The sequence below is a fragment of the Oryx dammah genome, unplaced genomic scaffold (genome assembly GCF_014754425.2).
Source record: "Oryx dammah isolate SB20612 unplaced genomic scaffold, SCBI_Odam_1.1 HiC_scaffold_28, whole genome shotgun sequence".
Classification (NCBI taxonomy): domain Eukaryota; kingdom Metazoa; phylum Chordata; class Mammalia; order Artiodactyla; family Bovidae; genus Oryx; species Oryx dammah.
In genome coordinates, this window is record NW_024070212.1 from 68611467 (window position 1) to 68626633 (window position 15167).

Consider the following 15167-nt stretch of genomic DNA (forward strand, 5'->3'; position numbering starts at 1 on the left):
TAGTTATTGACATAGATGAAGACTTGTGTTTCATTTAGCTAAACCAAAAGAGCACCTGAAATGCTTGACAATTTTAAGCAAATGATAAATGCTTTTCCTTTTTTTTTTTTTTTTAACTCTTTCAGATTACATCAAGGTTCCTAAATTTTGGGTCTCTAAGGTGCTCAAGTCCAGAGGATATTTTGGTGTAGGTGAATGGCAGGTGTGGCATGCTAGTTATCAGCCATGATAGCCATGCATATATTTTGCAGCAGGCAAAATTTGATTTTGGCTCTGTGCTAAATTTGGTAATCTTTAACAGAGGTAATATTGTCTAGACTCAGAAGATGAGTGGATCATTGCTTGTGAGAAGTGATTCTGGATTCATTCCATCAAATTTTTGTGACTGTCAGCATTACTTGGATTTTTGAAAATTTACTTCCACTTTATATAATTAATACACACTCTTTACTTCTGTTTTGTTTAGTTTGGAAGATAAATACCCAAGACAGAAGATTATAATCAAAAGTTGCATTTTTTTCTATGCTCTTCTTGGTCATTATTAATTTATCAGTAAGTTTACAGAATATATTTATTTACAAATAGTAGTTGTCCTTTACAAACCTTGAAAGCCTATGATTTAAAGGCTGTGATTTTATGAAGTAAAAATGATATAGCAAGAGAAAATGTTCAATTTCTTACTTATTCATGCATGGGATTATCACATTGGTTGAGTTAGGTACAGTGCTGGTGGTACATGTGTGGTACTATACACCAAGGGATGCATATTAAAGGAGACACTGGTAAATTCTTGGAACAGATAATATTTCAAAGCAATTTAGCATTCATACACCATGCAGAAATATGATTAACCTGGTGACTGCCAACTTCTCAGAAACCTCCCACTGATATTAAATAGAAGCCAACCACCTTCAAGAGATGTGATTAAGGCAAAAGTGAAACAACTTCATCAAGTAATAAAGCATCAGCATCCAACTTGCAGAACAATCTGGTGGCCACGGCTTGAAGGTCAATCCAGGCAGCAGTGTGGTATTGGCACTTGAAGAATATGCAGCTTTATCAATATCTTTGATAGCAAAGGTGGTACTAGGTGGAAACACATGGATCAACCACTTTTTTGTTGAATACTGCTTTAGAAAATTTTGTCTCTAGATGTGAAGCTATGGAAAGTTTTGACTGTTTTTTAATATTTCACTTTTTTGTTTCTTTACATGTATTTGCAAAAGGGTTACATGAAACAAATCTATATAAGCACTTTTCAAAAAGATTTCCAATAAACAAAAATGTCAAGTAATGAGAAAAGCATTGCATCTTATTTTATTGGCAGTTTTCTTTTTCAATGACATATGATGATTGTTAATAACTGATGGTACCTTAAATCAATTAGATTAGAAATATAGCAGTGAATTTTTAATGAATGACACATAACATCCTGTGAAACCTCTGCAAGTAAATCAGTAATTGGTAAACAACAGCTACTGTATATCTTTATTTTCCTCTTGAGAAGAAACTTGGAAAAAATACACATAAATATCATAATTGAGACTTGCTGATAAATCACTTCTGGTTTATCAAACAATTATTTTCATATTGATATGCTAATTTTATATTGACATATAAATAACAGAGGTACAGCCCAGTTCTATTTCAATTTATTCATGTTAAAACACAAAACTCTTGACAAAACTTTTCCCTATTATTAGACTTTGGTATGAAAACATTTCAAATATGTGCCTATACCAAAATAAGAACACAGTGCTCAGAGTTCCAGCCAACTTTTATTGTCTTGAAGCTGTTTATCATCTGTATATTTTCACAGTCATTCTATTTTTCTGGCTCCTTCCTGCTATCTACCTTTTGGCCATTTACTGCTTCTCAGTGTCATTACTAGTACATGGTCAGAAAATTAAAAACTGAAAAGTAAAAATCTGTCCATCTGGTAATTTTAATAGTTCTGTTAAAGGATTCATGAGGGAGGATGAAGATAATGTCCAAAATGAGCTTATATGAATTATCAGGGAATCCCAATTATTCCAACATTTTCCTATACAGATTCTCGAGTTTTATGTGTATGTATGCTTTCCTATAGATGAAACTTTGGGGAAAAATTTTAAGATAAACAAACATGGGTTCAAGTTTATAAGGATAAAACAGCACATATATCCTTTTGGTTTCATTTTGATAAGATTAATAAAAGAGATTTTTATCATCAATTTCAGAAGAGTTTGTACTTCTTAAGACTATCACAATAGTTTAAGCATTGATTTTATCTGTCTGCCACAGATTTGTTTCTGCAAAAGTACTTCTACATCATTTCTACAGTGTTTTGAAGACCCTATAGTATGGCATGCTTATAATAGTTCACCAGAATAGGATTAATGCACTTGAGGAGAAAACTGCCAGCGAATACATAGAACTTCATTTGAACCAAAGTCCAAAAGAAGATGAAAAACTTTAAAGGTTTATTTATAAAATCACCTTTAAGACTGTTCTACTACTCTGTGAATAAATAACATTCCACAAATCCATCTTTATAAGAAAAGTTAAAATAGTGATAAAACTTAAAAACTCATTTATCTGAACTTACAGCGCTACAATATTAATTTTCATTAAAAAAGTTTATATTTTTGTTATTAATGTTATGCTACATCAATCATGTTAATATAATTTTCATTAATTCACTTCAATTAAAAACCAATTGTCTACAGAAAACTCCTGCATTTGCAATCTTGCCCAATCAAGAAAGGCAAAGTATACAATATTTGCGCTCAGAAGTTCAGTCTTGTCCAACTCTTTGCAACCCCATGGACTATAGCCCATGAGGCTCCTCTGTCCATAGGATTTTCCAGGCAAGAATATTTCAGTGAGCTGCCATTTCCTTCTCCAATACAATATTTAATAAGATGTCTCTAAATCAGACTGCTTCCTATTCAAAGTAATTTCTAGAAAAATTTGTTCCCTATAAGTTATCATGTCTTCTATATCTTTGTAGAAAAGCATTTCTTCAATGGACAACAGCTTATAGTTATTCAGGCTGAATGTTGACTTGCTCTGTACAGCATTTAACATCTTTAGGGATGTTGTCACTGAATCATTCAAAGAAGAACAAACTGGGAAAATACGAGCATTCCACAAGCTCAAACATGTCTTATTTCCAGAGAATAGTTCCTCTGTAACTTTGAGATTCCAAATGTCTAAGCATGACAGGAAACAGACCCCAAAGAATTGAAGTAACTTTACATCTGACAATGTTTTAACATTCTTTTTCAAGTTGTCTTGTACTCCACATGCCATTGTTGAATACTTTAAGTGTCCATTCATCTTCAAGCTTAAGGAACACACAAAAGAATACGCAGGCAGGACAGCTGTTGTTTTGACATACGCACCACTAATGATGCAATTTTCCCCAACTGAAACATCAGGCCCCAATCTGGAATATTCCACAACTGAGCCAGGTGTCACAGAACATGTTGAATCCAGTACACTTTGGATAATACAAGGTTTGTTAGTAGAATATTCTGGTATCGATGGAAAGAGGCTAAAAGCTATAGACTGTAAGCCAAGCTCTGACTGCAAACTGCTATCTGCAGTAAAATGAAACAAATATTCTTCTGTTGTTCCAATGTGATAAAATTTGGAGTTATTAAGAACAACAACATTTAATGGTGTTCCTTTAAGAAGATGAAATATTCTCTGCCTCATGTCTACCAACTCTGACTCTTCTTTAGTAACATTTGATGTGTTTTTGGTGTACTCCACAGTTGCTCCAGGTCCCAAAGCCTGAAGAAAGTCTCCATAGGCATCTATTTCACAGTGTAGCGTACCTATTTTTTCATAAAAAGCAAGTAACTTTTTTGCTGTTTTATGGTCCATGTAAAATAGGCTGTCTGTGTAGACATACTCAGGCTCTAATTTAAGAGAGGGTATGTCACTCCCAGCAAATTCCTGTTGAAAAAAATTTCTAGGTCTACACACAGCATCAAACTCATACATTTCTTCTATGCTGGGTTTATGAAGGAAACGATGGCAACTTCTGTATTCGAGGTCTCTATATTCTAAATGGTTAAAAGGTTCTAAGACAAACACTCCATGTGTTGTACCAACAGTCAAACTAGAAGGATGAGCTAAAGCAGTAAAGCCAGGTTTGTCAAACCTAATAAACTCAGATTCTCCAATACTATACAGTTCAATATCATCTGCACAGGTGATCAGAATCCCAGGATTCATATGTGAGGGGAAATCAATGTACATGGCTAGTTTTAATTCCAACATCTGATAAATGGGGCTACCAAAAGGTAAAGCAGTGAAAATTTTCCCCAGAGCGCTTGCACTTGGAAGGCGTTGACTGTAGCCACCTATATAGAATTAAACAAAATAACTGTTTAAAAATGTTTGTAAGATTGTTTGTAAGATTTAAAAATGTAGGAGCATCAGTTACAACTCAAAATATCTCTAAAGATATTTAAAATATATGCATTACTATACCCTAGGAAAGAGTAATAAATTTCAAATTTCAAATTCAAAGAGCAATTCTCCTGTAAAGATTTGATATAATGCAGTTCTAGACTAGGAAAGAATTCTAAATATGCTTTACAGGCTATGACACTTTTTTGAATCAACTATAGAACAAGTAAAAAGGAAAATGAGCAAAAATATGATCTTGTATCTACAGTTTAAACAGTAAATTTCAACCATATGTAAACTACCATATTAAAAATCCACTTCATGGGAGAAAAATGTCACCAAAAAACCAGTATACATAATTATCTATTAAAGACTAATTTCCAGTTGCAACATTTTTCATCAAATTATTACCTACATTTAAAAGCAGTAAAAGTACATTTATATAAAAGCATTTTACAATATATACTTGTTTTTAATTTAAAAATGCTTTTCCAACAATGATGAGCCATATGACTTAATTTCTTGATAAGTGTGTTCTCTTAAATACATTAAATACACTATAATTTGTTACATCATTTTATGTAACTATGTAACTAATTATAGTGAGAGACAGTAGAAAGAGTCACATAAAAATGGGTTTAAATTCTGGTATACCATTTTTTAATTGTTTATCTTTGTATTTACTCTAAGAAAGCATATGTGGAATAATGTTTTCTTTATCATAATTATTATTATATAATAATTATTATTTAAGATCAATATTAGATGTAAAGTACTCACCTCAGAGTACATTGTTCAACCAGCAAGAGTTAATACTTTCTTTTTCATTTTCCAAATATTAACCAACAGTAAAATTTCGCATTACAAGAATTACCTATTTTTAATTATACTTGACCCTGGAAGAGTAAGGGTTTGAACTACACTAATTCCTTTATATAGGATTTTTTTCAATAAATACTGTAAGACTGTATGACCCCAGGTTGGTTGAATCCCTGATGAGAAACTGTGGATATGCAGAGTGGAACCACGTCTATAGAGGTTTAACTACGAAGTTACATGCAAATTTCAGACTGTATAAGGGTCAGCACCCCTAAACCCTGTGTTATTCAAGGATCAATTGTATACATTTTCTGGTGTCTAACAATTTTTACTAAATTGGTAATAATGATAATGTTCTGGAATAAAACGCTAAGCCTTTTTTTTTTAACCTTTTAAATTAACCTTAAAATTAGAACTTGGATGCTTTACTTGATATCATCTTCAAAAAGAATTGTTCTGTGTGTGAATCGTAAGAAATGAAAAGTGCCTTGGTAACCATATGGACAAATGGTTCTAAAATATCTGTAACTGAACAGTGCAGGTCCATGACAAAGTTTCACCAGCCCTCAGTTCACAGAGGGAAAGTAACAGAGGTTTCTATCATACAACCAAAATTTTAATACAACCAAACTTGTCCAATTTGAAAATGATCCTTTATTCTGAGATTATTTCTTTCTTATATTTCTACCACCTTATTTGTAAGGGATTTCCCCTCTTTTATACTTTGTCAACTCTATGTTCTGTCATCACCTTTTGTTTTTAAACTCTTTAAGGATTATAGACTTTGGTCACCAATAATTAGATAAAAATGTGTAACAGAAGGTTTTGTCTAAAGTCTGGTAATCATAGTACTAATGCAGCCTCTCCTCTAAAGCAAGAATCCTTTCTAAAGCATTATCAAGAAATGCTCATATTTTGATGAGTTCTATCTTAGGGAAATGGAACAATACCCATGAAAAGTTGATAATGTATGTGATCCATGATTTTAAAGTTAAATTTTGTGAAAGATATTATGTTACTAACAACCTAACAATATCAAGAAATACATGAAATATTTGCTTCCAAAGCAGAATTAACTTCAAAACAGAAGAACAAAATGAAAGAAAGAAGTATTCATAAGGGAGAAAAATGTCCCTGAGATATCAAGGGTAAAATACTAAAAGAAAATGTAAATTAGTAAAGTATAACATTACCAGAGTGAATTAATAGGATGGTAAAAGAATTCCATTCATCTCCATAAAGCTTTTCCAAACATCGAAGGGCACAAAGGGTTGATCCTCCATTTCCTTAAAGTTAAAAAACAGGGTCTATTTTATTACAGGAAATTTAGGTGTTATAACTTTGAGGATAAGATACTTTGGCTAAAATTAACTAGGCAGAGAGCAAAGGTACAGACAAAAGAATCAAATTAAATACACATTTCCTGGCAATTAAATAATTAGTAATAAAACCCAGAGATCAGGCCTCGGTAATAAAAGTTGAGTTAATCCTTTCATGAAAATAGTAATATAAAGAAAGAAACGATAAATTAGGCACTAGAAGACTATAAATTTGCACATTCACTTGGACTTAAGAACCATAACATTCATTAAAATAATTCTCCCATATGATAAAATATGGCCTTAGATTTACTCTCCAAAAAGGTTTTTAGAACCTGATTTCCTAAAAACCATGTAAGTTTCCTAAAAATTTACAAATGGAAGTAAATGTAACTTCCATTTACTAGTTACTTTGGACAAGTTACCTAACATTTTGTGCCTAAATCTCATTCAAACATCAGAATCACAGAAGTACTGGCCACATTTTACAAAGGTTAAAACATTGGCTAATTAGGACATGCCAATATCAAATACAAATACCCTAATTCTGGTATCAAGGGGCTTCAGCTTTAAGTAGCAAATGGAAAACAGCCCCCAGAAAAATGGCATGCATTTTTATTTATAAGGGAAGGTCAAAAGGCAAAGCTGACAACTTGTTTTTAGAAGTAAACATCTTACAATACTTATGCAATTAGACTATGCTCTTTCACATTGTGCATTGTGGTCTCAAGAGGCAGTATGTATTTTTCCTGACTTGCTCCCTTCATTTAATTTCTGAACAAACTGTGGAGTTTGGAGGGAACTTAACAGAACTACGGATAAGGTTCAAAGGAATGTTTACCATCAAAATAAATTTTACTAAGACTAATAAATTTTAACATAGAGTAATATTCTCGAAGTTTTCCATGGTATGTCCACAATGTGCAAAAACACCTGCCATCCCTTTTATCTTTCTTAAAAACAGTGAATTTACATAAAAAATTTTTATATTTGTAAAGACTACAGGTGGAAACACACATAGTCCATAAACTGTAAGCCACAGGAAAACTTTTCTTCAATGATTATTCTACCCACAACTTATGATATAAATCTAACCATAAACACATACCAATTTTGGCTCCAGCAGGATCAACAAAAACATGATATTGAACTCCAAGGGGTAACTCTTTTTTTTTCAGCTTTTCTGAAAGCTGTTGCTTATAAGCAAGTTCCTGTTTTTCATCAGCTGCTGTAATTGCAACAATGTCCCAGAATTCTCCAGCTGCCATAGATTTGCCTATGTGCAAAAAGAAAGAAAACAAATATTATTAGAATTCTCTAGCTGTTACAAGTTTTACCTACTTGGAAAAAAGGAAGAAAGAGGTAACAGTATCTCCAAAAGTGTATCTTCTTTTGAGAATTTGGAAATAATGAGTGTCCAGCAGCAGGATTCAAAATAATTCCAATAAGGATTGTTGACAAATTCTTTTTTTCTTGTAAGGACTGTTGACAAACTCTATTTCTTCCTCTCTTTTAGATCACTTATTCCTTTTTTGGTCTACCATTCCATTTACTTAGATATTCTGAGAGTTAAAATGTTTCTCGATTAAAAGAAGTACTTTTGACTTGCTAAAGATGAGCTCAATTCTTAAAAAGAGAAGCCAAAGCAATCAATGAATCTCCAGCTTTGAAAATCAATTTTCACATATGGGTACAACTTAATGTTTGTTGGCTAAGAAAGATTAAACCCAAGGATCTACTGCTACAATGCTGGTGTTTATATATATGGGCACATTAATTTTTAATTACTTTAAGCTGAATCATGCAAGCTTACAAAGGTTATTGGAGAATGATACCAAATTCCGGATAACAGAAAAGTTCCCAGGTCCCTGATGAACTCAACAAAAGATAGACTGAACTTTTGGCTGACGGTGAGGTTATCTAAGTACTATTTTCTGTATTTTTAAGAGCAGTAATGTCGATAAAAGCATAACCTATTAGACAGTTGTACAAGAAATGACAAGTGGTATAGTCTTTTTAAAAAATTAAAAATTTTTTCTAACCCTTTAAATATTTTGTCCATAATTCCTCCATATTGTTTGGCTTTTCACTTGGTAAGCATTCACATTACAGAACAAATTGGTGAAATAGGTAGGAAATTGAAGAAAGTTAAAATTGTATTTATAAGCGTCAAAACACTATGCTTTAGATCTTCTAGGTTTATTTGAAGTAATTTTTGTTAATGAACTAACCAAATGTTTAACTTGTATTTATAACTTCGCTAGTCAGGCCAATAAGTGTCTTTCTTCTCCATCCTCCTCACACATATGCAATAAGAAGTAAACTTAAAGTAGGAAAGTAACAAGCACAACGTAAAGAAAGCAGAGTGACAGAAGAATAAAAAACAGTAACATTAGCTCCGCCTGGGCCAGTGTCCTAGGTCCGCAGGTGATTAGTAAAAGGAAGTGGCAGTCCAGCAAATATCCCAGCACGTAAAGCACTCCTTCTATCCATTGCAAGGGAGGTACTAGGGTTCCTCCTTTGGTACCTCTAAGCTCTGAAAACCTCCGCAACCTTCGCTGGGTGGCTTCTCGCAAAGATTCGCCGGCAGGGGCACTTTCAGCTTCCATAGTTTCACCTTACCCAAGGCCGCTGAGGACTTCCAGGTATGCGGCAGAAGCACCGTACGCATGCGCCCTGGGACATAACCTGGTCTTTGGTCCTGTTTCGCGTCTGTCCCGCCCCCTGCGTGCGTCCTTCACGTAACCACGCCCCCGAAGCTCTCTAGCCCGCCTAGGCAAAACCACGATGGGGTCAGCGCAGTCTCGCCCCGTTCCCTTAGTAACGGTCTCCGGAACGGAAATGGCCACCTAGAAATTTGTCGGACAGTGCCGGGTCTGGGCCGCTAGTTCCCAACTCATAAGGCATTGCAGCCCGCTAGACCCGGTAAGTGGTTCAGTTTGGGCGACGAAATTTCGAGAATTCACCAGTGTAAGGAGAATTCGAAACTATAGCCTATCTTGTAGCTTTCTTTGAAAGGCGACTCGTCCTAACGCGTGGTTTCTTTTAGCCAGAAGCAGTTCCCAAGGATCTCTTGAAAGATAATATCTAATCCTTGGATCGTCATCTGAAGCCATCTGCCCCATCCCCAAGGTTCAGATACACATTCTGAATTTTTAAAATCCGTATTTATTCAGGAGGCTTTGTGGCTTCTTTGTCCTTGCATTACTGGAGAGTGAGCCTCACCATCCCTCTCAGTTTTGAGATCACTTAAGCTTTTGAAAATTGTATAAACTTATGTAATGAGGCCCTTAACATTTGTGGTATTTTTGGCTGTTTCTTTGGCATCCTTTCGTGTACGAAGATTAATCTAGAACTTTCAGTAGCATCCCTGGGAATAAGTCAGTTTTATTGGGCGTGTTTCTGTTAGGTACCGATAAATAAGTTTATTCTCTTGTAAAGCACGCATTTATGATGAGTTTTACAGATTCTTCTATTCATCTTTATACATGAGAAAGCTATGAATCGGAAAGAATAGTGACTTAGTCAAGGTCTCACAATTAGCAGTAGAGAGAAGATTTAAGCAGGATATTTCAATTCCATACTCAGAAATCATTCTGCTGCACGGTACAATTTAAGAAGACTGTTCTCATTAAAGTTTTCATCAGCAACTTAAACATTAAAGGGCTTACAAGTTACTACCACGAACTTAACTTAGTTTTGTCTTCTAAAGTCTTAACACTGTTATTCAATTCTGTACTTAGAAAGCATTTGAGTAAAAAGGGAAATTACTCTCTTGTCGTTTTATTGTTTAAAAGCTTTCCTTTCTGTTAATAAAAAAATGCATTAAGAATGTTTAGAAAATATAGAATACTTAATGAGGTGAGTGAATGAAAGGAAAAAAAATGGGAAGAGAGAAGGTCAGAGAGATGACAACAGCCTAAACAAAGGATTTTCCTTTACTGAGTGAAACAAAGCCATTGCTGGGTTTTTATGCAACTTCCTTAATGGTTGAAAAGAGCATGTAGAAATGTGAAAATAGACTGTAATGGAAGATGAGGCAATGATAGAAACTTGTGTAGAGGCTTCTCCAGCAAAACACGTGAGAGCTGGTGAAGTCTTGGCCAGTATGGTAACAGTGGGGGTGATGAGAACTTGGTTAGATTCTAGATGTCTGTTTGAAAGCACAATTAGTATAGTTTGCTAATGGAATGGCTCTGGAATGGGAAAGAAAGAGAAGTCATGGATAACTGCTTGAAGGCGAGAGGGACAAGTGAAATAGGAAAGGCTATGGATTAGGAAGTCTAGAGACAGTTATTGGGATAGCACAGAGAGTTCAACATTTGGTTTTGGGCACATAAAATACACAGATGTATATGTATGCAATGCATATGTAGTGGGCACTTGTGTGTGTATGTGTTTGTTTGCATTATATATGAATTTGGATTTGTGAGACCGATCTGGGCTGGAGATATAATTTGGGGAGCTGTCAGCAGATAAGTTTAAGTGAAGTCGCTCAGTCGTATCAGACTCTTTGCAACCCAGTGGACTGTAGCCCACCATGCTCCCCTGTCCATGGGATTTTCCAGGCAAGAGTACTGGAGTGGGTTGCCATTTCCTTCTCCAAAGGATCTTCCCAACCCAGGGATCGAACCCAGGTCTCCCACGTTGTAAGCAAGACGCTTTACTGTCTGAGCCACCAGATAGATGGAGTTAATTTTTATTTTTATTTTTTTAATTTACTTTTTATTTTCCTTTACAATTCTGTATTGGTTTAAAATTATAGAACTAAATAATTATAGCCCTAAGGAAAGAAAATAAGTAGAGCCTATTAACTGAGGGATTGTATTAATACTGTATCAGCTATAGTTTTTGTCCTTCCTCTGCCTTTTCTATTTTCTTCAAATTTTTACTAGTATTAATTTTTAAGTAAAAAATGAAAAGAAATGTTATATACTGTGTGATTGGGAATAAATATCTTTGGCAGTTGATTATACTGGTAAAAAAAAGTTAATGGATTTTATTTAAGTTTATGTTTTATATAATCAGACAGTGTGATATAGTTGTTTGAACAGTCATAAGCTACAGTGACCAGAATAAAATAAATCGATAAAAGATTAGTTCAGTTCAGTTCAGGCGCTCAGTCATGTCTGACTCTCTGCGACCCAATGAATCACAGCATGCCAGGCCTCCCTGTCCATCACCAACTCCTGGAGTTCACTCAGTCTCACGTCCATCGCGTCAGTGATGCCATCCAGCCATCTCATCCTCGGTCGTCCCCTTCTCCTCCTACCCCCAATCCCTCCCAGCATCAAAGTCTTCTCCAATGAGTCAACTCTTCGCATGAGGTGGCTAAAGTACTGGAGTTTCAGCTTTAGCATCATTCCTTCCAAAGAAATCCCAGGGTTGATCTCCTTTAGGATGGACTGGTTGGATCTCCTTGCAGTCCAAGGGACTCTCAAGAGTCTTGCCCAACACCACAGTTCAAAAGCATCAATTCTTCGGCGCTCAGCCTTCTTCACAGTCCAACTCTCACATCCATACACGACTAGTAGAAAAACCATAGCCTTGACTAGACGGACCTTAGTCGGCAAAGTAAGTAGTAACCGATTATTCTGTATAGAATGGAAATGATGTGATTGATCTTGAGTTCCATATTTTAAAAGGGACATCAGACAAACCATAATAAGTTAGAAAAAAGATATTCTTTGGAGGCATTTGGGCTTTTTTTTTTTTTTTTCCTATTGGAAGAGAGTATGTGAAGTGCCATAAAAAGAAGTGAAATAGACTTTTGAAGAACTTTTCTGAGTTATAGTTTACATACCATTAACTTTACCTGTTTTAAGTGAGAAGTTTCATGATTTTCGGTAAATGTACAGAGTTGTGTAACGGTGACCACCTACTAGGTACAGATTTCCATTATCCAAATAAGATGTTTTGCTTTGGCCACCTCATGTGAAGAGTTGACTTATTGGAAAAGACCCTGATGCTGGGAGGGATTGGGGTCAGGAGGAGAAGGGGACAACAGAGGATGAGATGGCTGGATGGTATCACCGACTCGATGCACGTGAGTTTGGGTGAACTCCAAGAGTTAGTGATGGACAGGGAGGCCTGGCCTGCTGCAATTCATGGGGTCACAAAGAGTTGGACACGACTGAGCGACTGAACTGAATTGTGCTTATTAACAATAATACCAGTTTACTTATTTTTATCACTATAGGCAAAACTGTGAAGGTTGTGTGAAAATAGTTGCGAGACATTAAATTTTTATTCTCCTTCATACAAAGAAGCTGAATCCAAATGAGGTCCTGGATTATGGACCATGGAGCTCAGGTTCTTGGGTTGGCCAGTTTATGCCGGGGTTCTTATTGTTTCTATTATTTGAGTATCATCTCTCTGTTTAACCACTCTTCCTCCTCTTACTCTTCCTGATGTGGACTGGAAAGCAAAAAATCTCTTTCTCTCTCTCTCTCTTTTTTTTTAAACTGTTTTCTTTCTTTGGATTTTTTTTTTTACTCAGCTAGTCTGGTCTCAACCTATTCACTATTTTTTTCCCCACTGTGTTCTATTGAAGAAATCTTCACCCCCTTTCTGTAGGGCAAAGGGAAACCTTCCCCTCTAACTTGTATTTTGCTTTCTTTATTTTTTAAAGCAGTTTTAGGTTCATAGCAGAATTTAGAAGATGGCACAGAGGTTTCCAATATACCCCACACATGCATAGCCTCCCTTATTGTCAGCATACCTACCAGAGTGGTACATGTGTTGTAATTGACGAACCTACAATGACACACCATGATCACCCAAAGTCTGTGGTTTCCCTTACAATTCACTCTTGGTCTTTTTATTTTGTGGGTTTGGACACAGTATAAGGACATGTATACATTGTTATAATACTATTCATAGTAGTTTAACTCTCCTAAAAATCCTCTGTGCTCTGGCTATTCATCCCTCTCCCCCAATTCTGCATCTGCTGATATTTGTGTTTTAATGTTTTCCTTTCTCCAGAATATCATATGGGTAGAATTCTAAGTATGTAGCCCTTTTATATTGGCTTATTTCCCTAAGTAAGATGCATTTAAGATTATACCATGTCTTTTCATTGCTTGATCAGTTCACTTCAGTTCAGTTCAGTCGCTCAGTCGTGTCCGACTCTTTGCACACCAGGCCTCCCTATCCATCACCAACTTCCAGAGTCCACTTAAACCCATGTCCCTCGAGTCGGTGATGCCATCCAGCCATCTCATCCTCTGTCGTCCCCTCTTCCTCCTAACCTTCCAATGAATATTCAGGACTGATATCCTTTAGGATTGACAGGTTTGATCTCCTTGCTGTCCAAGGGACTCTCAAGAGTCTTCTCCAGCACCACAGTTTGAAAGCATCAATTCTTTGGACTCAGCCTTCTTTATATTCCTACTCTCAAATTTGTACATGACTACTGGACAAAGCCTAGCTTTGACTGTACGGACTTTTGTCGACAAAGTGATGTCTCTGCATTTTAATATGCTGTCTAGGTTTGTCATAGGTTTTCTTTCAGTGAGCAGGTGTCTTAATTTCATGGCTGCAGTTACTGTCAGCAGTGATTTTGGAACCTAGTAAAATAAAGTCTGTTACTTTTTCCAGTTTTTCCTTTCTATTTGCCATGAAGTTATGGGACCAGACACCATAATTTTTATTTTTTGAATGTTGAGCTTTAAGCCAGCTTTTTCACTGTACTTTTGCCCTCATCAAGAGGCTGTTTAGTTCCTCTTCTCTTTCTGCCATTAAAGTAGTATCATCTGAATGTCTGAGGTTGTTGGTATTTCTCCTAGCAATCTTGATTCCAGCTTGTGATTCATCCTGCCCAGCATTTCACGTGATATATTCTGCATAGAAGTTAATTAAGCAGGGTGACAATATATGCTCCTTTCCTAATTTTGAACCAGTCTGTTGTTCCATGTCTTTTTCTAACTGTTGTTTCTTGTCTTGCCTATAGGCTTCTCTGGAGGCAGGTAAGGTGGTCTGGTATTTGCATCTCTTTAAGAATTTTCCACAGTTTGTTGTGATCCACACAGTCAAAGGCTTTAGTATAGTCAGTGAAGCAGAATTCTTCTTTTTTTTTTTTTTATATTCCCTTGTTTTTTCTTTGATCCAATGGATGTTGGCAATTTCTGGCAACTTATTCTTTCAGTATTTGCTTGTCTGTGAAAGTAATCATTTCTCCTTCACTTTGAAAGGTATTTCAGAGGGTACAGAATTCTAGTTTAGAGGTTTTTCTGGAAACACTTTAAATATTTTACTCTCTTTTTGCTTGTGTGGTTCTGAGGAGAAGACAGCTATAATTCTTATCTTCTTATCTGTGTTCTTATGTTAGATATTTTATCTTCTGGTCTTTTTCCAGAATTTTTCTTTATCTTTGATTTTCTGTAGCTCTCTTAGTTTTATTTGTAGATTATTTCAAATGACTCCGGGTACCAAAATCATCTTATACCTATCCCAATATTAGCATGAGTTTTTTTCTGTTTGTTTGTTTGTTTCTGGGGCATAGAGAGGGCATGTGGTAAAGAAATAAATGAGCAGAATCAGTAACTAAATTTCAGTTTGTAAATATGCTATCTATTATGTTTTTAGAAGTACATTAATTACCCAACTTAGAATAGTCAAACTCTG

The 15167-nt window shown here is 35.4% G+C and overlaps 2 protein-coding genes across 5 annotated transcripts in view; one reads left to right on the top strand and one right to left on the bottom strand.

Annotated features, from left to right (window-relative positions):
* Positions 1-1636: 1636 nt before the first annotated feature.
* FPGT (fucose-1-phosphate guanylyltransferase) lies at positions 1637-9269 on the bottom strand. Of its 3 annotated transcripts, none has more exons than XM_040232556.1 (4): positions 8774-9269; positions 7651-7818; positions 6417-6509; positions 1637-4355 (listed from the first exon to the last, which is right to left on the bottom strand). In XM_040232556.1, the coding sequence occupies exons 2-4, from the start codon at positions 7808-7810 to the stop codon at positions 2896-2898; spliced, it is 1713 nt and encodes a 570-aa protein (XP_040088490.1). In that variant the 5' UTR covers positions 7811-7818; positions 8774-9269; the 3' UTR covers positions 1637-2895. The 3 variants fall into 3 exon arrangements, with proteins under 3 accessions (XP_040088490.1, XP_040088489.1, XP_040088491.1); XM_040232555.1 differs by having other exon boundaries at positions 9070-9258; XM_040232557.1 differs by having other exon boundaries at positions 1637-3824; positions 9070-9221.
* Positions 9270-9309: 40 nt separating this feature from the next.
* Positions 9310-15167, top strand: part of LRRIQ3 (leucine rich repeats and IQ motif containing 3) — a 193771-nt gene continuing 187913 nt past the window's right edge. Inside the window, exon 1 of one of the 2 annotated variants that reach the window (XR_005719537.1) lies at positions 9310-9467. The gene's annotated coding sequence lies outside the window, so the exon portion shown is untranslated. The remainder of the gene's footprint in view (positions 9468-15167) is intronic. The other variant, XM_040232559.1, reaches the window with a different exon arrangement.